The following is a 27,364-nucleotide window of genomic DNA, read 5'->3' on the forward strand; positions in this document are numbered from 1 at the left end:
AGAGATTAAGCAGCGGATTAAGCAAGATGTTAACTGCCGTCGCTACTCTACCCAGGCATTTCGCTGGACAGGGATCCAGTGGCGAGCCAGACTGAAGCCGGGACAAAAGATCAAGAGAGGTGGCAGAGGACAGAGTCCAAAAAACTGAAAGCACGGGACAATTCTCTTCCGCTGGTAAGGGGAGAGAGGTCGGTTTACAGACCGTTGGAATAAGGCCCACATCCGGGAAAGAGTCCTGGATAGCCTTAATTTTATGTGCAAAAAAATCCCCATGTTGGCTGATCCAAACTTCGGAATGAGAATGAGATGGCGAGCATGAGGAAGGGGGAAACAAACTCCTTTACTATCCGAAAGAGTTCTTTACTAATATTTTCCGCTTCATCAATTCTGCGCTCAAGATATACTTTTTTACCATCAGAGATGTGCTTATGATAAAGCCTGACCGCAACCCGATATTTTAGTTTATCACCCGGATCATATTTGCGCTGCCACACTCTTTCGGCTTTTTTACAATCTTGACGCATTTTCCTTAAAAAAGGGGTAAACCAAGGGCCAGAAACATGACTAGCAGCGGATTTAGCTGGCTTAGCCGGGGCTAGCTCCTCAAATCTGGCTATCAGCCACTTCTGAACAGAGTCTAGGTTTTCCTCCAGGTCATCCGTAAGCCCACAGGGATGTCGGCGGAGAGCATCGGATAACATTTCCGCCGTGACTAGATGAAATGACCTCATTGGCCGTTTCATATCTTTCTGCACTCTTTGGCCAGTCATAGCAAAAAACGGAATACTAAAATTGATTAAAAAATGGTCAGGCCATAACACTGGGAGCGGCAAAGACACATCAATCTGCATGGTAGAAAAAATGTGATCAATAGTATGGCCTTTGTTATGGGTGGGGCTGGCAATGTAAGAAACCAGCCCTAGCGGAGAAACAATACCCTGCAGCTTAATCGTGTCAGGATCCGCTGCAATGTCCATATGAAAATTCAAGTCCCCCAGCAAGATACAATGCTCCGATCTCAAGCAGGGCACAGAAAGCGCCACCTGCAAGTCGTCAAAGAAAGAGCCGATGGGCCCAGGAGCTCTATAGATAAGAAGCCCTGTGCACGTCTGACGAGGCGATAGGCCAAGTGTAAAACCTAAGGCTTCACAACCCGTGATGTTATCCACGGGAAACTTAGTGCACGGAAGACATTTACCCACAATCAGAGCCACGCCCCCTCCCCTGCCCCCAACTCTGTCCCTCCTAAAGATGGTATAATTCGGACGTATAGCAGTTGCCAAATCAGGGCCAGAGCACTCACAGAGCCAAGTCTCTGTTAGAAATAGGCAGGATATTTTAGAGTCCGACAGTAAATTCCAGATATCAATGGAATGTCTGCAGAGGGATCTGGTGTTAAGGAGAGAGCATTGACAGTACAAAAGAGGAGGTACAGACGCTGATCCCTTCGAAACAACAGGCCGCCACCCACATGTCGGACAGCCTTTCTTGAGAAGGCGACCTCCAGGAAAGACATGCTGACAAAAGGGGGAATATTTACGCAGAGCAAAAAGCTCCGCCGAACTATAAACAACCATCCGAAAAGAGCATACACTAATGCAAAATATAGCAGACAAAAACAAAGGCCCCGCAGTCCTACCTCGTCCGCCTCCAAGACGCTGACGAGCGCAGACGGGCAGGACTCTGGCACGACTCAGGCGCAGGGAAGGCGCTCTCGCTGCGCGTCAGTTGGCGAGCATTAAATAGCCTGTTCTCTATTTGCACTTTAGTACAATTTATATCTTATTAAGTTACTCCTATGTTCGTAAACTTTCACGCTAAAATGTACACGCAATTTGAAATTCCTGTTCAGCAAGTCAAACATTTTAGTGCTCACTTGTTCCTTGAGTAACATTAGGGGGCATTCTTCCCTTTGTTATGTTTATTCTCGGCATCGCCCCCCCCCCCCCCCCCCACCCCTCCCCGATAAAGGATTTAAGTATTAGGAGCTGAACGTATTTTGTCTTTGGAGGGGCTGAACGTATTTTGTCTTAGGAAGGCCAGCATTTGACTGCCTATGAACACCGACATGATAAGGATGGAAGGGTTATGTGGAGTCCGGTAGTGGAATTACTGGTTACATTTCACCCCTTCTGCTTGCATCCCGCATCAAGCTGTCTTGTTCTTCTTCATCTTCGCTTCATACACTTCTATACACTTCTAATTTGAGCAAAGTGAATTCACCTACATGCCTGCGAGATGAGAGCTTGCTGTCTGGGACAGTTTTACCTTCCTGCAAAGCAATGACAGCTTTCATGAACCGTTTTCTGGTTTTCAGTTTATATTTGCTATCTGTTCGAAACCTTGTTGTTTGAGCTTGGATGGTGTGCGGTTTCTTTCAAACCAGTATTTCACACGGCTATAAACCCTATCCTCATAACCGTGGAAATAAATCTCCCGAATCCATTTGGTATTCCTTCTTCTGTTAGTAACTTTTAGTCATTTAAACTGAGTTGTCCATTTGACTTAATTTACTTGAGATTCCGTGACCCGATACGTGTCGTACTTCGTTTATTTTCTTATTAATTTATATTTTGTTGTGCTCTATAAAGTTCCAACATGCTTCCTTTATCTGTTTCAGAGTTATATTGAAGTGCTTGCTATGCACTTTGCGGTTCCCAGCTCAAGATTAAGGGCAGGATATACAAAACATTTTCGAGGTCGCAAATGGTCCGTTTGTAAATGTACAAACACCAAATTGCGTTTCAGTAACTTATTACCAAATCGCATTTTGGGTTTGGGACCTAACAACAAATCGGCATTTGGAAGGGGCATGCTTAGGGCGCTCCTTCCAAATACCGAATCGTAATGGTATGTTTTATTACTTTGCGACCAAAAAGCAAAAAATATGAATATTTTAACGACACCTCTAAGGGGGTTGCAACCTGTTAGTAAATAGGAAGGGGACCACTTCCCTTTTGTGAAGGTTAAAAAATAGATTTTTTTTTATTTAAACACAAATCCGGTTTCCTTTATGGAAAGCTGGTTGCACTTAAAGTAAAAAAAATGCTTTATTTAAAAAGCAATCACAGACATGGTGGTCTACCATCCCTGTAATGGCTGCGATTCCTCGGGCTGGGACGGAATGTTTCATTCTGTCCGCAGAATTGGTGGAATTTGGCGACTCTGCGTTACTCTCGTAACGTGGAGTTCCGTACAAATTCTGCCAATCGCTGCATGGCTGAATTTTTTCCTGCAAGGCTCCAGAAATATGACCGTGAGCGAAATTTGACATCCCCTAGTGCCATTTTCTAACGCAAGCGGTCAGTCAAAGGCTGTTTCTGGAGTAGATTTGTTGCAGTTCTAGTAGATTTTGTACTCAAGTGCTAGAAAAATCAACTCGAATGTCTGTGAGCGCATGTGTACCACATGGTGCCATTTGCGTGGATTTTTCAGCGCTTCTCGCATTGCTGGCACTAAATTGCAGCGTGACATGCGTATTTCCACCCATTGGCAGAACTCTGCTGAATCTTCTTGAGTTTTGAAGTAACTGCAAGTTCCGCCTAGACCTAGATTCCTAGTGAGTCACAATTTGAGACATACTTCATTAAATTTCGGAGGTAGTTCTAATTGCAACCCTTCATAAATCGGTATTTTGCACAACTAGCTATTAGTACATAGGTCGCTTTACAAATGACCACGATCATCCCAAAAATACTGGTCGCAAATTGTGACCTGTATTTTGCCATCAGTTGTAAGTATAACTGGCATAAAATGTATACTGCTCTTCATCTCTGTACTTTTCCCACAGTTCCAATTCTGAACTTGGAATGATTCCTACAGGATATGGATAATGGATCTAAAAACATTTTAGTGAAAACATAGTCATTTTGTGTAGCCATCTGAATTTCGTAGACTTTATTACCTTGCGTACTGTCGTTATCCTTAACCCAGCTTGCATTGCTATATATTTGTCAACCCACAGCCAATCGCGCTTCGTAGAGTCATGTCCCATCTAAGTCAAAGGATCCTTCATTCCTTTCCAAGGCATTCTTCTTATTATAAATATCTAAAAAGTCAGCTCTCCTCACTTGGCTTTCGGTGCAGGCTGCATAGATTAGCAATATTATTTTTTGTGATTAATGTACATGCACATTCATTTAAAGAAATATATAGCATTTGTTTCTATGTACAGCCTGCTTGCTTTCCCTAATAATAAATGATGTTTGTGGCATTCTAATACCAAATTATGTTCAAGCGATAATTAAAATAACATACCTAGTGTGGAATTGCTGACTTTGGTTGAATGATGTGTATTTTCCAGAAATGTAGTTTAGCCTCTGCATCCTGAAATACCTGTGGCACCGCATGTTTTTCTTTATGAAAGGTTAGAGGGCATGCATGTCGGGCATTTAGATCAGGCAGAACATTTCCTAACTATGATTCATTGGATCTCCTATCTTTCACATCTTGCATTACAAAGATTTATTTCATAGAGGTCTTACTATCTATATTAAAATGTAAATGATAAATGGCTATTAAAAAGTCACAAAAGAGCAGAAAAAATTAAAGTAAATGCATTTGTGTTATATTTCACTTTTATTCAGCGTGTGAAATAACCAAAAAGCGGACAACAACAAAACAGTCAAATGTTCAGTATTGTGAGTTGGGAAATAGTTGTTTAAAAAATATCTATACCTGTGTCTGTGTGCATAACTGCCAATAGTCCATGTCACGTGGAAACCCTTCAATCAATTTTTGTAATTTTAGTAAAAAAAGACTGAATTCTCGAATTTGAATGCTATTTTTACCATTCTAAGTATAAAGGTAAAATCCCACACAGCAAATTCTACTGGGCACATTCATCAGTTCTCTTGCAGCTTTGAATTTGCTTGTGTTCCTCTACCTAAGTTGTACATGTCTGTGGGTACACCTCTGTGTTTCTGTGCACATGCTTCCCTTTGTCTGCATAAAAGAGGATGTTTGAAATATAGTTTCTACCCAGAATTGGCTCCCAATCCTTCTAAACAAATGACACACCAAAGAGAATGGCCTTCTTTATTACCCAAAATGTCAAGGATGAGTAGTTTACATTTTCCGAAAACGTTTTAGTAGTTCATATCTTTCACATATTGTTTAATTAAATACTAGAGGTCCAATAATATAAATACACATTTGGACTGTATGATCTAGTATTGTTAGACAGGACACAACTCATGGTCTCTTTAGCATCATCCTGGGCCCACCTGCTGCACATTGGCTTGGGCGCTCTATTATACATCACTCAGTGCTTCTCTAAGGCACAAAAGCCATGACTTACCTCACATACTATACTCTGTGCTCCTCTGACTCAAAACATCTCCGGTTCCACTGGGAGATATGTTTAAGATGATCAGCCAGAGCTCAACTCGGATGCATATATATTGCTTCCCTAGTGTACATTACATCTCGGTCGATTCTGCAGACCATCTTGTGCTCTGCAGAGCACCCTGTGCCTCCTGCTCTGCAGAAATGTATGTGTCTGTTTGTTGGTTTGTGTGCATTGGGTTCCTGTATTTCTGTTGGACTTTCTGAAAATATGTGCTCCTAAGCACTGCTAGACTTTGTTCCAGTTGGCATTCTCGGTCCTATACATTTAAATTCATACCTTTACTGTCTCAGTCAATTTTAGTTCTTTTCTGAAGTAGCGCTTAGAGAAAATCCCTCACTTGTTAAGACAGACCAGTGCTTCACCTACTTACCTTACACTAGGGTCTAGGGTTCCTTCTGTTGAGACACTGGCATGGTGAGGCTCCTTGAAACAGATTGATCTGGAGTATTGAAAAGCCCCCTGCACCCTGGCGGAAGCCGCCGCAGCTCAGTCCATTATGAATCAGCAGAACATGGGCCAATGTTCAAGCTAGTTGACTTAATCTAAGACAACGGGTTCGAAAAGGATTTCCACACACAAATCTTTACATCTCATTATATCTAATAGGCTGTGAACCTGGCAGTCCTGCTGGGCTGTTTTAGTCGCTTAGAATCTAATTTGGGTTTCAACTGTGTTCAGTGTTTATCATTGCTACTTTTGAATCGGTGGGCATGTTTTGCTACAAGGTAGGACCTTTTAATATTATTTCCTTTGGTAGCTAGCTGTTTGTGTTACGAAATCTCTGCTGTACGATGTGTTGCAGCCCGGTATATGTTAATAGTTTTCATTTTATTGTTCTTTGTAGACTATGATTACATTGTCTAGTCATTGGTAGCGCTGTGGAAAAGATGTGTTCAAGCCATTTTCATTGGCATGGAAGGTATGCTATTGTACTGTCACTTTTTGAAAGAAACACGTATGATTAGCTATTCAAATGTTATAGCTCATCTTTTAGGAGTGCATTGTCAGAAAAATGTTTAACGTTTTGTGCTCATATTTTGAATTTGCTGTTGTGAAAAGTAGATTTGGATGTGGTTGGTTGTGTTTACCTGTGGCCTCTTTGTCATACGGAAATGAGTGTTTTTTAACAAATGTTTTTGTTTTAATATAACTTAAAATGTCTATGAGAATTAACACCATCGGAGCTTTAGCTAGTTCAGAGAGAACCCAGCCTCAAAACTGAAGTATCACTCATCTGATTGGCATGTGTTGAACGCTCTGTAGTGCTAGTAAGTGCTTCAGCAGGCTCAGCACATGACATTGGTTGAAATGACTGCCCTCGCTTATTTTGAGTTTACATTGTTTTACCGTTTTCACTTTGCTTGCAGATCAGTGCTCAATGATGTAATAGAATCCGTGAGGTTTCCAAGAAACGACGAATTTGCAAAAGGGCCAGCTTGTATGTTCAAGTGCCAATATAAGGCCGCTTTGCTTGTAGTGGTGTGCTAACGTGAAGACAGGTCTTTTTTTTAGATCTGTTATTAGCCAAAACTTTTTGATTTTACTAATCGTATATCTATAGTATACTTCTTTGTAGTGGCTTTCAGCCAGCCCTGTTTATCCATTGGTCTGTTGTCATTCAGAAGTATCTCCTGCCCACCACATTGAGTGACAGCCAAAGTTTATGCACATTGCTTACATCCGTCTAAAACTAATTTCTTTCTCTTCAGTGACAAAGGTCTTTCGAAGTGTGAATTTTTAATCCTTTTTTTAATTTAACACTAAATACCATCTGTTTATTTTGCCTGCACATCAGTTATCCAATAAGATGGGGATTTATTTTCCGTCTGCTTTTTTCAGCAGTGGTTAAGCTACAGTCTAACATTATAGCTGCCTGTGATTTAAGTGCGTGGTAAGGTTGTGACTTATTTTATCTCTTTCACATAGAGTAATATTTTTTTTTAAATGGAGCATCCGGAAGGCTTATTACTTAAAACAAGCAGTAACAAAGCCAATAGAAGTCGCCTATGTGAGATCTAGTGGCTTTATCAATGGGTTTTCAGTCATGTTGTACAGCAGCATAGGCAACACCTATTGGTTTAGCCAATGCTTGTTTTTGTCTGACAATATTTAGCGGATAGGGCTTGTAGTTGAATGCTATCCACTATAAAGATTTGCTTAAGAGTTCTAGCATACTCGAACTTTCAGTGGTTGACCACCTGTACCCGTCTGGTAAGTGCCAGACTGCCCTAAAGCTCCCTAAAAGAAATGGGGCTCAACGCAACTTAGGGGGATAATGGTAGGGATACATAAAGATTGGAACAGAACAATACCTTCATTCACCATCGATTAGGGCATTATAATTTAGTTTTGGACATGCGGACCCTTTCCATGATGTTTATTTTAATTAATACAGATTCATTAATGTTAACTGAAGAACGCAGCCTTTTTAAGATGCTTCTGCAACACAAATTAATTATACCTTTGATAAATAATTCAAAGAAAACATTTGTTACACCTTACAGCACATCATTTCTTTTTTTAATTAAACTTTTTATTAACTTCATAGAAAGAGACAATAGTGTACATCACATTTTGAGCATTTTGATCATTTTCGTACCAGACAAAGCAAGGCTCAGCGCATGAAATCACAGATACAAACTTTACAGTGAGTGGGATTACATCAGTTATGCAACATTTCGAGTGGTTCGTCAACCCTGGAAGCCACTGGGAGCTCGCAGATGTGTTCTCTATACTCATTCCAGCTGGACCAAATGTCAACCCATTTCTGTGGGCAGCCCCTTGCCACGTAAACTGTCTTTTCCTGAAGCATGCAGTCCATGTCTTTTTTCCATGGATCAACGTTTGGGGGCACACCAGCCCCCCAGAGTCTAGCCATATTCCGTTTTGCAATTACAAATCCAAGCGTAGCCCACGTTCTACCCCGTGTAGACAGATCGGTGGGTTCCCATATATTCAGCAGGCATCATTTCGCCTCCACTCTCAATTCCACCCCCCATACCTCGTGCATGCATTGGTGTATTCGTTGCCAGTATATCTGTATGAGAGGGCATTCCCACAAAATATGGAAAAACGACCCGCCTCCCCGCATCCCCACCAACAAAGCCCGTCAGAGCCACAGCCCATGAGTCGCAGCCTCGTGCCTGAAATGTACACTCGGTGAAGTATCTTAAGTTGAATCAGACAGAGTCTGGCCAATATAGCCACCTTCCTAGGGGATGCCAACGCTCCATTCCACTCTTCTTCATCAATTTCCAACCCGTCCGCCTCCCATTTCCTTTTAAGAGCGTGCAACAGCTCAGGGGAGTTGTGAACAATCTTCTTATACGTAAGGGAGATGGCGTGGTCGGGGACGTGACCGTCTAGCAATCTGTCTTCCTGGGGGGAAGACGCTGGAGGAAGGGTCTCACTTGGAATGTTGGATTGAAGGGAGTGGCGAACCTGCAAGTAACGATAAAATTCACTAGGGGCAAGCTCATAAGTCTACTGGAGGTGGTCGAATGATACAACCCCTTTGGAGCCCCATAGGTCTCGGACGTGGGAGATCCCATTCAGGTCCCAGTTGTGGAACCCTTTTGTGCGATGCAGGCTGCCCAAACGCTCAGAGGCCCATAGTGGAGTGGACATAGTAATAGTATCTGCCCAGCCCAGCTTCTTTTGCACCACGTGCCAGATTTGCACAGAGTGTTTGGTGGGCCCGGTGAGCGGGAACCTATCCGGTTTAGAGTAGAGCGCTCTTTCGTAGTTCCCCCCCGGCAGTAGCCAACGATCCATCATGTACCCGGGTTCATCTCCAGCACAGTACGTGCCTTGGTTGATGGTGGAGAGGTGTGCTGCCCAATAGTACTTGCGGATATCAGGTAATGCAATACCCCCATCAAACCAGCCAAGCACCAGCTTTTGAAGGGATATGCGGGGCGCTCCTGCCCATAGCAGCTCACGGAGTGAGGCTTCAAGTGTCACAAAGTAGGACTGCAGCACCAGATCCGGATGATTCTGTAATGCTTACAAGAATCTGGGCAGGGCCATCATCTTAAACAGCGATGCCCTGCCTAAAAGGGACAATGGGAGTTTTGCGCCACGCGGCTGAGTCCCTTCGGAACTTCTGCAGAGGGGGGTGGAGCGGGGGGGGGTTCATCGCATACCGGGTGCACGCAATCTTAGAGACCTAAATCCCCAAGTACCTGAACCCGTCTTCCGCTATTGTAATCGGGCAGCCACGGATTACAACCGGTGGGCCCCCATGGAGGACATATAGGACCGATTTGCTCCAGTTTATACTGTAGCCTGAGTTACGCCCGAAGCTAGTGAAAATGTCCAAGGCCACAATTCGAGATTTACGGGGGCTAGTCAGATATAGAAGGATGTCGTCCGCATATAGCAAGAGTCTGTCCTCCCAGCTGTCTGTCCAACGGATTCCCTTTATGGAGAGGTCTTGTCCGATCCAGGCCGCCAAAGGCTCCAGGGACAAGGCAAAAAGCAGTGGGCACCCCTGCCGCGTCCCCCTCTCCAAGGCGAAACCTCAGATAATTTGTTGTTAACAGTAACTTGTGCGAGTGGCTCCGAGTAAAGGAGGCGGACCCATCCGATGAATTCGGGTCCAAAGCCCATTTTCCGGAGGACCGCTATCATATACGGCCATTCCAGAGTGTCGAAAGCCATGGCCGCGTCCAGGGACACCAGCCCAGCGTCCTCTCGGAGAGTATGGCAGCGCCCCAACACTCCCTGCACGTGGCAGAGTTTAAGCGCAGTGTTGCGGTGGGGCATAAAACCCGACTGGTCCAGGTGGATCAGTGTCCACAAGACAGGTCGTAGCCTATGGGCTAGGGCCTTAGCGAGGATCTTGGGTTCCGAGTTTAGTAGGGAGATAGGCCTATAGGAGGCACAAAGGTTTCTGGGTTTACCTTCCTTCGGAATGGCTACTATGGTAGCTATTCGTTGATCTCTGGGTAATATGCCCTGCTTTTAACTGTCCTCGAACATCCGCTTAAGGTATGGACTAAGGCCGTCTGCCTTGATCTTATACAGCTCGATAGGGAGCCCGATAGGTACCATAGCCTTACCAGATCGCAGATCACATATGGCCCTGCTAAGCTCCTCCACCGAGATTGGGGCCTCCAAAAGCTCCCTCTCCACCTCCGTAAGGGCAGGCATTCGGATGTCAGTCAGCAAGTCGACCGAGTCTTCCTCAGGATGATCAGACCCTCTCTTTAACCACCTCCCTGGGCTCTGTTACAGCCATTCCTGAGTCCATCAAAATTTCCGCTACCACCTTCTGTGACTGCGGTTTCTTGTCCTGTCATGCAATAAGTTTGCCGGCCTCCCCTCCCTGTCTCTAAGGGTAGTGCCCGCAGCATCCGTGGCTAGCGCCTTGTATTCCTCATGTTTGAGGCGCAGTCGGTGTGCCTCTTCCGGGTTGTCACCAGCGAGTACCGCTGCCTCAAGGGCCTGCAAGTCACCCTCCACCTTGAGCATCTCTGCCTCCCGCTCTCTCCGGCGGCCAGCAATCGCCGACCAGGCCTCCCCACTCAACACCGTCTTAAAAGCCTCCCATAATACGGCTGAGGACTTTACCGTGCCATCGTTTTCCTCAAAATAGCGGTCCATCACCTTAGCAAGGACCTTACGGGTATCCGGGTTTCGGAGATGCCAGGCACCGATCGGAGCTACCCTGCCCTCTCGCTCGTTCCCGACAGTGATGTGGATCAGTAGAGGGGAGTGGTCTGATATACCATGTGCCAGATGGGTGGCCTCGCGGACAACTGTGCCGCACTGTAAAGGTGCAAAAATGTAATCCAAACGGGAGTAGGAGCGATGCGGACCCGATAGAAAGGTGTACTGCCTGTCAGCAGGATGTTTAAAGCGCCAGAGGTCCGTGAGGCCAAAGTATCTGCAAAATCAGCGAGCTACAACTGGCCATGGGGAAGGTCTCTCGGGGGATGCCTATCACACTGACCTCAGATCACTGCGTTGAAGTCGCCCCCAACAAAGAGCTGACCCTCCGGAAGGGAGAAGAGCAGCTTTCCCAAAGCCTGGAAAGACTGGGTTTGCAAACCCGGTGGGACATAACAGGTCACCAGGTTAATTCTGCCGCCTTCCCATTGGCCTGAAAGAGCTGCATATCTACCCAGTGAGTCTGTCTCGGTGTGGTCAATGAACTAGGGCAGGCTTCGGCGTACCATAATGCCAACCCCTCTGGAGCCAGAGGTGAAGCCGGCATGCAGAACAAGGGAGTAACCAAACCTGTTAAGCACGTGACATGTGTTTCCCAGGAGGTGGGTCTCTTGCAGTAGAACCACGTCTGGTGCGTGCCTTTTAAGAAATTGCAAGACTATTGTTCTCTTCAGCTTGTCCCCCAGCCCGTTGACGTTCCAACTCAGAATTTTAAGGCTTTTATCCCACGCCATGTCAGTAGATCTGCCGAAATGCGCGTAAAGCCCCGCTACCACTGGCACCACATTGTAAAACAGTCATTTTCATCATGAGTGACAACACCAAACAAGCCCAGCCCCCATGCCCCAACTCCCCCGCCCACCCAGTCCAAACAACCCCATCAGATCCCGCCCCCACCTTCTCCCCAAACAAACCCCCCTCCCTGTATCCCTGCTCTGTAGGTGTACAACTACCCACATCCCCAATTAGCAGAGCGCCTTTTGGCCAAAACCCCAACCTAGAGTGGAGATAGGCTCCCCTCCTCTAACAAAGCTTTATGCTAGGGGGAACGTGCGCCGGCCCTAGCTCCAGCCGCCACCCACTCCCACCCCGGAATATATTAGCGTACCATTCCAGCTCCCTAGCCCCAGTCGCATTTAGGCCGTAGGCAGGGTGCGGCTCGAACACAGTTCAACAATGTCTCAGCCTGCCCCCGAAAGATATAAACCTCGTAGTCAGTTACCTCAGGGGAGCAATACACACATCATCTCAGATCAATCACAGAACGCCATCACAGTACGGCAAACCACCTGCCGCCCGATTTCTCCCCCCAGGGAGAGGGCATGACTTCTATATACAGGTTGCGTAATACGTTACAGTTCGCAGAAGTTCACTCCTGCTGATCCGCCTTCGTTACCCGCTATTCTGCCTCATGGAGAACGTCCTGACGAGGACTGGCCGACCTCGACCTCAAGGAGCGCTGACTCCGACCCCCTGTCTCCGACTGTCCCGTAGTCGATCCAGGTGAAGCAGCCTGCGTGTCTCTCCAGCCCTGCGTGTCTCTCCAGCTACCCCCGTCCTGGCTGTCCGGATTCCTGGATGCCCCCTTGTCCAGCCAGCTCTGTACATCAGAGGGATTAGTAAAATATAGGGATTTGTCCCCGGCAATGACCTTGAGTTTGGCTGGGAAGAACATCATATACTTTATCCCTTTTTCACGCAATGCTGCCTTGACGCCTGTAAAGGTACGGAGTTCCCTCTGTATCTGTAGCGTGAAGTCTGGGAAGAATCGGATTGTGGCATTTTCGTATAGGAGGTCACCTGATAGCCTAGCCGCTTGTAGGATGGCGTCTCTATCTCGATAGTTCGGGACCTTCGCTATGATAGTTCTAGGTGGTGCACCCGGCCTTGGCTTGGGGATGGGCGCCCGGTGCGCGCGCTCAATGGTGAAGATACGAGAGAGGCGCTTAGGTTTCAGGTGGTTAAGTATCAGGTCCTCAAGGAACAGCTCCACACTGGGTCCCTCCGTTTCCTCCGGAACGCCCACCACGCGCATATTGCTCCTCCGAGCCCACCCTTCCTGGTCCTCAAGCCTGAGGGCCGTCTGACGATGTTGGTGGACCAGCTAATTGACACGGGTCTCCAATGATTTAGTGGCAGTCTGAAGCTCCCTGAGCCCGTCTTCGTTGGCACGGGCCCTGTCAGAAGTCTTGTTGAGGTCCGCTCGGAGTAGGTTAACCTCAATGGATACTCTGTCTATTTTAGTCTCCAGATTAGTGCCTATGGACTGTATAGCCGCCATGATAGAGGCAATCAAAGGCTCGCGAGGGACAGCCTCCTCATCTGTCGCACCACCGTTAGGGGAGGTCCCCTTCAGGACGACATACTTGTCTAGTTTGTTGGATTGCGTGGGGACAGTAGATTTGGGCCTCATGATGGCGGGACACGCCCTTGTCGCGCCTGCGGTCTCAAGGCAGTTCAGCGCCTGCAGGAGGTCCAGGCCACTCGCGGCCAGAACGGGGGATCACCGACGGGAGGTCCAAGCGCCCCGGCCCAGCCAAGCGTCACCCCACGAAGCCAAAAAGCAGCACACCACCTGCCCCGGCCCGGGGTCAATCAGGGAGTGACCAGCCACAGTTTTTCGAGACCCCACACCAGGGACAACACGCACCTGTCCACGTCGTTCCGTGGATCTCTCCAGTAGAGGGCGTCCCCTTGTGTCTCACACCCCGTCAGGATATTTGATGCTAGGTAATGTCGGGCCCACCTCGGCCCAGGAACCCTCCGTCCCGACTCACGCCAGGCCACACTCGCCGTCACCTCTCCAGATCCCCCGCCGTCTCCCGCAGTCGGGCTAGTGACTCAGGCGGTGCGCCAGTCCCTAAACACGCCGCCCAACAAAGAAGTCAGTGCCCGGTGTTCAGCAGCCTGGAGGAAATTGTCGAATTTGTGGCACAGGTCAGTGCCGCAGTAACTCGGAGCCCCCGGGTTTCAACATTTGTGCACCAGGCCAATCAGGGGGGGTCACCGCGCTAGCTCAGGCACTTCCCACTGTCAGCGTGTCCGAACTCCGCAGGCGGGACAACCCCAGCCCAACCGTGCTTCTCGCCACCTCAAGGGGTCGGCCCTTGGTAGTCCGGGGGCCGGTATGGCTGTTACTTGGGTCCAGAGCGCCCCTTTTTTCGGCAGGCAGCACACGCTTGTTCCCACTTCTTTTTCACCCACACAGGGGGCAAGCAGGTCTTTAACCTTGGCGGCCGCCAAAGGCCGCAAAGCCGGGGTCTCGCCTGAGACCAGGTCCTCCCTCGATGTGGACAATCCCAGGCTGGCAGACAGGAGAGGCGCCGGAGGCCCACAGTGGATCCGCCTCCCTCGGCCGGCCTCAGCGCGGCCCCGCAGTCGTCTTCACGGGGGGGTATGCAGGGGTGGAAGGAGCTCCCACGACGGCGTCAACGGGCAGGGCCCAGGGCCGAGGCCTCACCCCCCACAGGGTCTTCCTCCCGCTCTCAGTCTCTACCGCCTCGGCGACTGGCTGCCGATGGGGTAGGCCCCCAGTCCAGCACTCGCCGCTCCCAGACCCACGGAGAGGGGGCCAAGAATCACCAGCCGCACCAACGTGTTTAGTCGCCGCCAGTCTGCCGGGAGCTGCAGGAGCTCAGACCGTCCCAGTGCCGATTAGGCCTCACATCCAGGAACTCACCCACAGCTCAAGCCGCGATCCAGGCTCCGGCGTCCCCTTCTCTGAGCCGGTGAGCAGCAAATCACCCGCGACTCGGGCACCGGGCCAAGCAGAGTGCCCTAAGCGGTGCAAAGGGGGGAGGACCGCCTCAGCATGCCTACGCTGCCAGCAGGGCTGGAATGACACGGATTTTGCCGGATTTTGGGGAATTAGGGGAATCGGCTCGGCGGAGCACCGAGCTAGGCGGCCATTCACATCAGCGCCAGGCCACGCCCCAGCACATCATTTCTAATCAATAACAGACCTCACCAGAAACGTCACATGCAGAATGCTCATTATAAAAAGAAGTAGAATGGTTTCAACAATCAAACCCAACTTTGTTCAGTGCACTTCCACTGGTTAGAATTTGAGATGTCGCCTTGTGTGGGTGTTTTTAACTGTCCTATAGTTGAATGTTGAGGGCTCAGTCCCTTTTTTTCTGTAGGAGACAACCAAACAAGTAATGAGTGACACTAAGCTCTATCTATCTATCTATCTATCTATCTATCTATCTATCTATCTATCTATCTATCTATCTATCTATCTATCTATCTATCTATCTATCTATCTATCTATCTATCTATCTATCTATCTATCTATCTATCTATCTATCTATCTATCTATCTCAAAACATGCGCTGTATAGGCGAGAACTAAAACACTAGTAAAACAGCCACATAACTGAATGTTTATTTTAATTCTGAATTTTTATTGAAAGCATAACGCCGTCAACAGGGCATACTTGAGCATTGGTGGTACCCGGTGTGACAGTCCTCACTACTACCCTCCAACAGTGCTGTTCTCTCACATTTAATTTTTACATCTCTACTCAACCCTATGTAGGGCGTCAGACAACTTTTCATCCCACCCACATTATACAGATGCAATGAATTAAACAGATATGTAAATCAGTATGTTTCACTCTGAGTGTCGCAAACAACCAGCCCATGGTCTCGTCAGTGCAGCAGCCTATGTTCTACTGTGTGCAATTCATTAATTAAACTAATGCTGCATATGTTTATAGTGCTCTCCGTCACAGCCTGGGCACTCCTAGCACTAATCCCTCACAGGAGGGCAAGTGCCCTCGATCTTCCCGGCCACGACCTGCACCCCACTTTTGCTGTCACAGATGAAAATAAGCCTCAGATGGTTCAAAACTGCTCAGCTCCTCTTAATACACATATTGACATGCAAAACTCACAGATCCTTATTTTAACAAAATGCATGCCATCATCATTGCCCCACATTGTAGGTCAAAACCAGTAGTCCTTAGTCTATAACAGCACCTTGTGGCAGCGCCCTAAGCGAAAGCCCTTTACCAGCCAGGGCCTAGCACCTCTCCTGCGGCTACTAGGCTACACCATGTTGCCAAGTGTTGTGGGCGGCCCTCGTGCCTGCCCTGGAATGCAAGTGCCGTGTCCGCCCTTTGCTGACCCTTTGCTGCCCAACAGCCTGCTTCCTGAGCCCCTGCCATAAGGCATCCCAAGGGCACATGCTTGAGCGCCTCCACCTGTGGTGAAGGCATTTGCTTCTTTGGGGGGAACCCCCATACCCTTTTACCTTGTTGCGCACCCGGGGGGGGGGGGGGGCGGGGGGGGGGGGGCACTATTTGGTTGCTTTAAACCTTGCCAGCCAGTCAGCGCCCAGCGTTTTCCCATGGTCAGCTGCTCGGTTCCTGCCCCCAGTAGGATATTGTCACCGGCCCCTTACTACTCCGGCTGCGCCTCCCCGGCCCGCATACTATAAATACACGTCACTATTCCAAAGTACACCAACCAGGATTCAGATCAGTGACCCTCCATGCACCGTAATAAGGCCGGCGCTGCGCAGCCATGGGTAGGAAGCATCATGTTTTATTTTTTATTTTTATTTTTGTGAGCTAAGCATGCAGAGAACACAATTTAAAGATTAACTATCGCACCATCCTGCCAAAGCCAGACATATAGATTTTTGCCTGTGCCCGTTCTATCCCTATATGCAGGCACGCATTTCAGTGTATCCTTTTTTGTTCTCATTTCAGAAATGTTAGGTTGCACTCAGTACATCATGTGGGTTTGTTTCCGAGGCAGCTGGTCCCTGTGGTTCCCTCAATTCGAATAACATGGCCGACCAAGCTCTCAAGTCATCCTCCAGCTTTTCATCCCTGCATGCATGTCTCATGCGGACCTCTTCCGCAACCGCCCACTCAGAAACGTCTTTCAACCATGCCACATATTTAGGGGGTAGCGGGCTAAGCCACCCAGTCGATACTGTGCTTTGCCAACACTTTGCCATGGAGGACAAACCTTTTTTTCACAACAAGTTTATTGATAAAGATGAGCACATGTGATAGAGTGGCCCCCTACAATCAGGATGGCACCACCAAACATACCGAGACAATCATGAAGATAGGACTAAGCGTCCAGTCAAGAAATCAATGCAATACAAGGATACAGGAAACATTAACCCCGTCTTTATCTTTTCATCTACCCATCAACCCAACTCCCAGAGCCCTCCCCTGGATCCCACCCTAACCCCAGGTATGTGCGCATATACAGTATCGACGTAAGTTCCTAGTGCGGCAAGTGTAGGCGTGGGGGAGCGGGGTCACCAGGCCACATGGGGCTAAAGATCTTCCTCCGGTTCAGCAGGGGGGTCCAGTTGCAAGCCCCTGTGGTCTGCCCACCTTTTCCATATTTTAAAGTGTTTACGGGGGCATCCCCGAGCCTCGAAGATCGGGCGTTCCAAACCCATACAGAAGTCAATGCCAGCCTTCCACGCACTCAGGGGGGGGGGCCTCACATCCTTCCATGCTCGGGCCAGATCCCTTTTGGCCACCACCAGCCCCAGGAGGAGCAGGTGCCTCTTGTAGATATTTCCACCCACCCCCTCTAGGATGTGCAGCAGGCCCAAACGGTGGGTACGGGGGAGGGTCCAGCCCAATACCTCTGACAAACAGCCCCACACACCTCTCCAGAAGCCAATCAGTCTGGGGCACGACCATACTGTGTGGAGTAGTGTACCTATCTCCGACCCACACCGCAGGCAGTCCGGGGTCCCAATCAGTCCCGCCTTCCACAGACGCTCGCGCGTATAGTAGGCCCTATGGAGAATTTTGAATTGTATGAGTCGAAAACGCATCGCAATAGCCGCACCCCTCGGGGACTCCAGGGCCTCACGCCAATCATCCTCATCCAACTGACCGACGTCGGCCTCCCAGGCCGCCTTCAGCGGGAGGAGGGTGGAGGAGCAATGGATGACCATAGTCTGGTAGATGCGCGAAAGTTTTCTATCTCCAAGGTCACCCATGAAGACTTTCGCTTCGATCGGGCTGAAATCAGGGAGTGAGTCAAGGTTGGTAAGACTGGGCAGCAGCGCATGTCGGAGTTGTAGATATCGAAAGAATTGAGTTTGGGGCATATCAAATTCGGTACGAAGGGCCTGGAAAGATTTGAGCGTCGTGCCGGACAGCACATGGCCTAATTGCGAGATACCAATCGCGTCCCAGCCGTCGAAGCCCGATAGCTTAGACAGTTCCGGCAGCATACCATTATGCCACAGGGGCGTCTCCGCGGTCAGTCTGCCCCACCAGCCCAAGCGACGCAAGGCCTGTCGCCACACCGCAAAAACAAGTCGCGTAACCCTCGGCAACGAGCGACGCAGTCTGGGTGAATAGAGGATGGTGTGAAGCGAGTTGTCACCCATCAAGGCACGCTCCAGGGCATAAGCTGGGTCTCCACAATCGCCATACCACCAGTCATTCAGGATGAGAAGATGTGCGGCTTGATAGTATGACAGTAAATCTGAAGTGGCCAAACCCCCACAGTAGGTGGACAAAAAACAAGTACGCAATGCAACTCTGGCAGCACCTCCAGCCCACAGAAAGCGGCCCAGCACCGAGTTGACCTGCCTAAACCACTGAGGCGGGATGGGATACGGATGGTTCTGTAATTGGTATAATAGGCGCGGTAGCGCCACCATTTTAAATATAGCGGAGCGGCCAAAGATTGATAGGGGCATCCGAGACCAGGTTTTAACATCTGACTGTACCCGCTCCCAGACTGGTATGAGATTACGATCCCATGCAATGTCCGCCAAGTCTGAGAGAAACACGCCCAGGTATTTCAGCCCGGTCGTGGCCACTCGCAGCCCCGAAGCCCAGGGGTCCGTCACCTCGCCCCCTCCCAACACCCACAGCGTGGATTTATGGAGGTTCAGAAACAGGCCTGAAGCCTCCCCAAACAGTTGCATAACCTCTAGGACACGCGGGCCTGAGCGCCGCAGGTCGGTAAGGAAGAAGAGGACGTCATCGGCGTACAGTGCGATTTTGTCGGACAGGGTGGCAGTCCACTGGAAGCCCCGTATCAGCGCGTCCTGGCGCACCCTGGCAGCCAAAGGCTCCATGGCGAGTGCAAATAAATAAGGGGAAAGAGGGCACCCCTGTCTGGTCCCGCGGCCGATATGGAACATCTCCGATACTGCCCCGGCGACCCGCACCGAGGCCGTGATATCAGTATAGAGGAGCCGGACATACGACAGAAAGACCGGGCCCAGGTTGAGACAGCGCAGCAAGGCAAATAGGAACGACCAGCTGACGGAGTCAAACGCCTTATCAATGTCGGCCAGTAACAGTGCCGCCTGGTCCCCTAAGGTCCCAATGGCGTCGATCGCCGCCTGTGCGCGACGGATATTATGCCGCGTCGCCCTGCGAGGCATGAATCCTGCCTGGTCAGGATGGACCAAGTCCGTGATATGCGGAGCGAGCCTGTTCGCCAGGGCCTTGGCCAAGACCTTGGCCTCAACATTAATCAACGAGATGGGCCTATAAGAGTCATGGCGATCTGGGGGTCTGCCCGGTTTCAAGAAGACCACTATTTCGGCGTGGCGCCAGTCCGGGGGCAACACCCCTCGCTCACGCGCCACCTCAAGCGCTCGACGATACGGAGAACCAAGCTGTACATGAAATTTCTTGAAAAATTCACTCGGGTAGCCGTTAGGGCCAGGGGCCTTGCCAGTGCTGAGTTGCCCCAGTGCATCACCCAGCTCCTCTGCTGTGAGAGGCGCCTCTAGGGCCGTCTTGGTCTCATCCGATAACGGCACCGGTGGCAGCTCTGCGAGAAAGCGAGCCAGCTCACTGTCAGACAGGTGGTCGCGCGGGGCGTACTGGGTTGAATAGTACGTAGCAAAGCTCGTCGCCAGTTCGTGCGGGTCGGTCAAGACCTCTCCCTCACCATTTGTAAGGCCTGGCAGCAGGAGGGGTTGGAAAGTTTGGTGGCACAGTCGATGGAGCATGGAACACGACTTGTCCCCCCATTGATACACCCTACTTCTGGTGGCTAGCCATGCCTGTTTGGCTTCATCCATCAGGAGGGACCCGTATGTTTGCTGTGCCTGTAACAGCAGACGTATCCCGACTTCATCGTCACCCTCGCGGCTTTCCTGTTCCAGGGTCGCCACTCGTGCGGCCGCTTCGGTAGTTCGCTCCTGACGCTTCCGCCGAGCTGCCGAGCACCATGCAATATCTATTCCCCGTATGGTAGGCTTCATGGCTTCCCATACCGTCCCTACATCGGCATCCCCAACTAGGTTTTCCCGCCAGTAGTGGTCAATGGATTCGCGCAGGTGATTAGCATATTCCGGTTGCAGGAGATGCCAAGAGGACATCCTCCAACGGAACGGCTGCCTCTTCCGGGTGAGTTCCACATCAACAGAGACAGGGGAGTGGTCGGACAGGCCCCTAGGCAGGATGTCAGCGCCCTTCACTCTACACAAACATTCCCCAGGCACAAATACACAGTCAAGCCTCGAGAACGAGCCGTGGACAGCCGAGACATAAGTATATTCCCGGGCTGCGGGGTGCATATGTCGCCAAGCATCTACCCAGCCCAAACCCTCACTCATTGCACGCAGTCTGGTGGGTGAAGGGGAGGGGGGCTGAACCTCGATCCCCTCTCGGCGCCTATGGCGATCCACGCATATATTCATCACATCGTTCCAATCACCCCCAATCACAGCCAACGACCCAGCAATGTCCTCCCACACTGCAAACAACCTCTCAGCCAGGGCCCATTGGAGGGGGGGAGGGGCGTAAACGCTGCCAAACACCACTGAATCCGTGCCCACCATTCCTTTAACAAACAAGTAGCGACCCTGGGGATCAGCCCACTGCTTCTCATGGGTGTACGCCACTCTACGGTGGATCAAAATGGCCACACCCCTGGATCCCCTGGAGAAACCCGCATGGAAAACTTGTTGATAACCAAATCTCTGTAGGCCCAGAGCCTTTGTGCCCATCATGTGGGTTTCTTGTAGCAATAGAACATCTGCAACCTCTTTTTTCCCCCAGCGTAGCACAGCCCCGCGTTTAATTTTGTCTAATAAGCCCCTGACATTCCACGTAATCACCCGCATAGAGTCTGCAGGGAGCCTATGAGTCAGTTCAGCCATGGTCCATGAAGATCCACCACACAAGCCCTCCACACCCGCGCCACCCACCACACGCCATAAGGAACATTTCTGCGACACACACATGCACACTACCGCCCACCCCAAGGAAAACAAACCCCAACACTACAGTCCCACAGCCCCAAACAGTCCCAATCCCCAACTCAGCGGTCCAAACCCCGACCGCCCACAACCCACCTCCCCCCACCCTATACCTCAATGAACTATGAAGTACCTGTCGCGGCATGGGTGGTCCCGAGACCAAAACGCAGGGCCAGGGCCCACCCATACCAATGGATCCCAACATCCCCAAAGAGAACAGCAAGCTCACCCCACACTCCCCAACTAACAGTACCTCCCCTTAGGGCCCCCCTTCGAACATGAGAGGAGTAGGCCGCCCATGGGTCAGCACCCCGAACCCCATTAAGCACATGTGACCCACCGCTTAAGCGCAGCGGGACAGAACTACAACAGACATTACGCCCTTCCTGTGTCCAGCTATGGCCTAGACCACACCACACCACGCACCCGCCCATCAATCAGTAGCGTTACCCCAATGGCCATCTGCCAAGGCCAGAAACGAAATGTCGCTTAGGAGACAAGAGGGGGGCTCCACGGCTCTCAGGTCCCAGTCCCAGACTGAGCAGTGTCTGACTGTGCACCATCCAGCTGGCCACCCCCGGATTGGGAGCGTCGCCGTGACCTAGACTTCCTGTGTCTCCTGCTCCTGTTGGATGATTCGCCCCTCTCTTGCGACGACCCACGCGATGCTCCGGAGTGTAGGCCCGGCTGGGCATTCGGTCGGATCCTGACTGTCTCATCTGCCCAGCTAAACACCGCCTCCGGGGTGTCGAAAAAGTGGGTCTTGGAATGAAACACAACCCGCAGACGAGCAGGGTACAACAGTGAATATTGAATTTTCAATCCACGTAACTTGGCTTTCGCATCTTGGAAGGATCGGCGCTGCTGCTGCACCAGCCTGGTATAATCCGGGAAGATCATAACCCTGTGACCCTCGAACGACAAGTCCTCCTTTGCTCTTGCTTCTCGGAGAATAACGTCCCTGTCCTGAAAGTTAAGGATCTTGGCGATGACTGGACGTGGTCGCTCTCCGGCCGGCGGTTTCTGCGCCAAGGCCCTATGGGCGCGCTCCACCACAAAGCAGCGTGACAAGACGTCCGGGGGAAGCCAGCTCTCCAACCAGCGTGTCAAGAATACATCCATGGACCCCTTTTCACAATCCTCTGGAAAGCCCACGAAGCGCAGATTATTCCTTCGCGCCCTCCCTTCCGCATCCTCGACACGGAGCGCTAGCCCCTTTTGGATCCTGGCCATGTCCTCCACTTTCTTTTTCAGAGCCACCACATCGTCCTCCACCCCTGTAATCCGAGTTTCGGTTTCGGTGATGCGGGCCACAGCATTGCGGAGATCTTGACGCAGCAGCATGACATCGGCGCCAACCGCCCCAATTTTGGCATCAAGCATGTCTCTGGACTGCGTAATGGCGGCCATCAGGGCCGCATTATCAGGGCCTGTGGTCTGGCCACCGCCGGCTGTCCCGGAGCCTCCACTGGGCCCTGTGAATTTATCAATCGTCCCTTGCTTGGTGGACCCAGTGCCGCCCCCACCTCTCGTCATGGTTGGTGGCAAGGAAAAGGGCCTCACTGCCCCAGTGGTGGGCCCCTCGTCAACAGCAATTCAACAGTATCGTCCACTCGGGGGCCAAGGAGACTCCGTCGGGGCTCAAATGCCGTCCCCAGTGGGCACCCCCAGAACACAGACACCGCAGCCCAGCTCCGGGCAGCAAGCCCCAGCGGGAACGTTCAACAGGATAGTTACTTCACCAGGTTAGGGCTTCCTGGATGCGCAGAGGAAGGTCTCAAGAACCGGGGACGTCCAGCCCCGTCGTCTGCCTGGCTACCCCACACCCAACTCGTGTCCCAAAGCAGCAGAAGATGCAGGGCAGACACTCGGGTCTTCAGGCTGACTAGCCCCGAACACCTCCCGGGTCACAAGTCACAAGTCCCGTCACAGCGCCCCAGCGCCGGTCCACCAGAGGGGAGGAGGAGGGGGGGGGGCCACTCACAGTTTGTCTCGGGCTATCCGTGGGAGATCTCCACGCACCATCCGGGCAGCAGGCTTGTCCCTCCAGGCACCACCAGCTCCAGCCATCCAAGTCCGACGTGGCGTGCAAATCTCTAGCTCTCCAGCCGCTCCGAGCCCACCTCCCGGTCCAGGAGCCAGGGAGAATACCATCCGGCTGAGGCCCACCAAACTCGAGGGCCAGGCAAGCTGCAAGGACACTCCAGAGCACCAGTATCCGAGGCAGGACCCAGCGGGGGGCCCCCTCCGTCGTCTCACCGGCCCCAAGCAGTCCCGGGAACAGGCCCGGAGAGGCGCGCCTCAGAGCGCACGGTATGAGCAAAATGCAAGGCCACCGGGCAGTCGGGTGTAGTCCGCGTCCCAGCCCCCAGGGTCCTCCTGGACGTGGTCAGTGGTCACTGCGCACAGTAGGTGCCACACCGACCCTAGGAGCCAACCTCTGCGACCCCCAGTCTCTCAGACTCGATCCGGCCCGGGGTCGCAAAACTCGAGGCCCCGGTCTCCCGGGGTCCGCACAGGCCGCGGTGCCCCCACGCTGTCCCAGGAACACCCCAGGTGTAGCCTCCGACGCTCCAGGTACCCCCAGTGGTCCTCGTGAGCTCCGGCGCCGATGCTGCTGGGTGGGGAATCCCCCGACCGGCCCGACCACTGGCCGTCGGCCCCGGGTCCCGAAAATCGAGGCCCCGGCTCCACTCGTGGACAGTAGGCCGCACCGCGTCGCCGACAATCGCGGGTCACTGGAGCAGCTGATGAAGCGGGGCGGCACACCGGATAGGTCTCGGTGCCACCCGGAACACTCCCAGTACAGGTAGGGCAGTTTGCAGGGCTCGGGGGCCAGGATAATGATCGGATAACGTGTGGGCCGGCGGGAGCTCCTCTAAGCTGCGACCGCCATCGTCGCCCTCCAAGCCACGCCCCCGAGGACAAACCTTTTACTCAATTTTTTCTTTGCATAAGAAGGGAGCAGGCCCAGCAACACCTGATGGATCTCAAGTGGCACTTCCCATCTTCAGACCTATTCAGATGGTGCAATATTGCCTGCCAGTGAGGGACAGAGAGGGACAAGACCATACCATATGTATGAAGTCTGCTGTGGGGGCTTGCAGTGTCCGTGCAGCAGGCAGTTTGGGTGATATATATAGCTTGCAAGGTTTATGGAGTAAAGTATGTTTGGTGTATAAAATGATATTGCAGTAACTTGAATCGTGTAATGGAACAAACCAGCCTCACTGCCTCGTGCATATGTATCCACTCTCCAGCTGTTAAGGAATCTTCCTGTATTTCATATGATGTTTTTAATTTACACAGAAGTGGTATTCTATTGTATGCCTCTTTAAGGGTACTCTTATGCTAAATTTCGATAGAGTAACCACAATACTCTATACTTTAATCTCTTATTTGATTGAAAGTAATAAGAAAGCAACTACGTACAGTGAACAAATGTGTTATAACAAGATTTTAATTTTTTTCTGTTTTTAGCTTGCGCAATTTAGGCAGCGAAAAGCCCAAGTCGATGGCCATAATATACCTAAGAAACAGAAAAAAAAGAAAAAAACTAGCTCCAAAGAATCGGATCTTTCAGAAGATGGACCAGATTTTAGCCAGATCCAGACTGATGACACCAATACACACAGTACTCAACGAGGTGCTGCCCCACCTAAGGAATATACTATTTTAAGAACCTTGCATTCTGGAGACACCTTCAAGCATGCTCAGACATATACCATTGAAGTAAGTTTTTGATTTGACTGAATGGAAAACTTAATGAAGAGATTTATTTTTGCTATGTGTACTGTTGCTCACTTTTTCCTTTTTTAGTTTCTAAGCTAATAGCTCTTAAACAATCGATACAAAATGTGATAAAGACATACATTGTAATTAATTCAGAAATTAAAAATTGTGGTCATTGTGGACAGAATTTAACTTGGTGGGACCCCCCCCCCTCACGTTACGCAAACCTGGTCACTGTTTTGTTGAAGCTTCCATTAAAGCTAAAGACTCGATGGTACAGTAGGCATTTAAAAGTGCAGATTGAATGAGCCAAATGGTCTTATTTTCTGTATATCAGTTGTAATCAAGCATTACAATTATTGAAATCTCTGCATAAACAATGTACGTCATCACCAAAATGTCACTTTTGACAGCACATTGTATTAGAGTCCAATAAATCCGGTAACTAGATATGTTTGTTATTATTGTTTATAGTTAATACTTTCATTAACTTCTTTTTCAGTTTTATGGGGCTTATTTAACCATTTTCAGGGTGGCAGCAGATCTGTAGAGCTAGGTTAGTGTGTTAAAGAATTGAACCCATTCCAAATATATAATCCAACCATCGTTACTTTCCCTTAGAATCTTAATGGTATTATCAGCTTTATGAATGGGAAAGAAAAATTCAGTTTATATCTTTAATTATTTAAGTAAATCATTGGAATCCGCTTAGTGATCTACCTCTGGCAGGAGCCACTGTGATATCACAATCCTGCTGTGAAAAATTATTACAGTAGTGTTGTGATGTTCGTTTCTTCTACAGGTCACTTGTGATTTCACATATAGATTGTAATGATGAAACGAGCACCTAAGCCTTTATACAGTTATTTGAGGATTTTACCAACTTTTCTGACATTTGAACACTTTCTTCACATCTGTACACAGAGATCGTAGTCTTATCTCTTAGCCCTTGTATAATCCATGAATCACCTTGTATCCCTGTTTCATTGATCCATAGATTTTGTAGAACTCAGCGACCTTTTTTTCAGATTTTATTCGGAATCTCAAACGCACCAGACACGTTTCGGCATTCGCCTTCCTCGATGGTACGAGGGCGCGCCAGAAACGGCCATTATTTATTTACACCGTGACCACATTTCCTGTTTGTCGTGAACATAAACATCAACAAAGGACCAATGTATGTTTGTTAAATGCGGCGCCATCTTGGAACACAATTGTATAACAAAAGTATATACATAAATACATATATACACACAATATCTCGAAACGCGTTTGGTGCGTTTGAGAGTCCGAATAAAATCTGAGACTCTCCCCCATGAGTGCTGTGTCCATTTGTGAAGACGAGGGAGACAAGAAGCGTAGTATTGGCGGGAGCACCCCCCGCAAACAGCACCCGTGTGCGAGTGCGTGAGTAGATGCAGGAGGAAGCGAAGATTAATGCATCACGCACCGCCGTGCAAACAAAGTGGATTTACCGCAGTGGAAAACTAAGAAGACATTCCCCTACCGAAAGGGGACAGTGCGAGAATACAGCAGTTTGGCGGAAGCACGAGGGGGTACCCGGGAGCGCTATTGAGGCCCCGGGGAACGCGAATTGGGACAACACTATACAATGTTTAGTGACACGGATCGCCAGGAGGCGGCTTTAAATGTTTTCAAAAAGCAATCACAAAGTGGGGTCACTCCCAAAGGGAGGGACCCAAAAGGAGGAAAGTCACTAGCCAATCAGTTCACGTGCCATGAGAGACTGCATGAACGAGAATTAAGGAAGTGGTGGGAGGCCACTTCCTTGCAGAATTATGTGGAAGTGGGCAGAGTTCTGAGGGGGCTCCGCATCTATACTGTTCCCTCCTATGAGAACCCCGACCCTCAGTTATTGGAGGAATGGGCAGAATATACAGCGGGCTCAAGTCAGGGGATGTTTAAGATCTTAATAAAGTTTACATGGAGTGATCATGACAAGGCAAAAAAGGCTATAACTGAACTGGAAAAAGAAATTGCTAAAAATTAAGACAAACAGAAACAGGAAGAGTATTGTGCAGCAATGGGTAAAAGACTGAAAATATATGAAGGCAAAATCAGACAACGCAAACAAGAAAAATATGAACGCGATGAACGTGATTACGAAATGGGAAGGGTCCTCACCTTTGCCAAACGGTATGAGGCCCCAATACAAGCCTTGGTGAACAAGAGAGGCATGATACATGTGAGTGAAAATGGAGATACGACGGAGTCTGAATTATCTGAAACGGAGCAACTGACACGAGGTCAGAATGACGCCTCTGGGGCAACAACGGCAAGGAAACTTCCTTTTCACGAGGAGTTCCAAATCATAAGACAAACGTGGCAAAAGGGAGGAAGAGGCAAACCACTGGATCAACAAAGAGG

General features: G+C 49.9%; 1 protein-coding gene across 3 annotated transcripts in view; it reads left to right on the forward strand.

Moving 5' to 3' along the window:
- The window catches only part of AKAP9 (A-kinase anchoring protein 9), a 1,796,561-nt gene that overhangs the window by 377,620 nt on the left and 1,391,577 nt on the right, over nucleotides 1-27,364 (forward strand). For all 3 annotated transcript variants that reach the window (XM_086941844.1, XM_086941845.1, XM_086941846.1), the window contains one exon: nucleotides 24,725-24,976. In XM_086941844.1, the coding sequence (XP_086797970.1) occupies nucleotides 24,725-24,976 (252 nt within the window). The remainder of the gene's footprint in view (nucleotides 1-24,724; nucleotides 24,977-27,364) is intronic.

This window comes from Lissotriton vulgaris, chromosome 10 (assembly GCF_964263255.1).
Source record: "Lissotriton vulgaris chromosome 10, aLisVul1.2, whole genome shotgun sequence".
NCBI classification, from domain to species: domain Eukaryota; kingdom Metazoa; phylum Chordata; class Amphibia; order Caudata; family Salamandridae; genus Lissotriton; species Lissotriton vulgaris.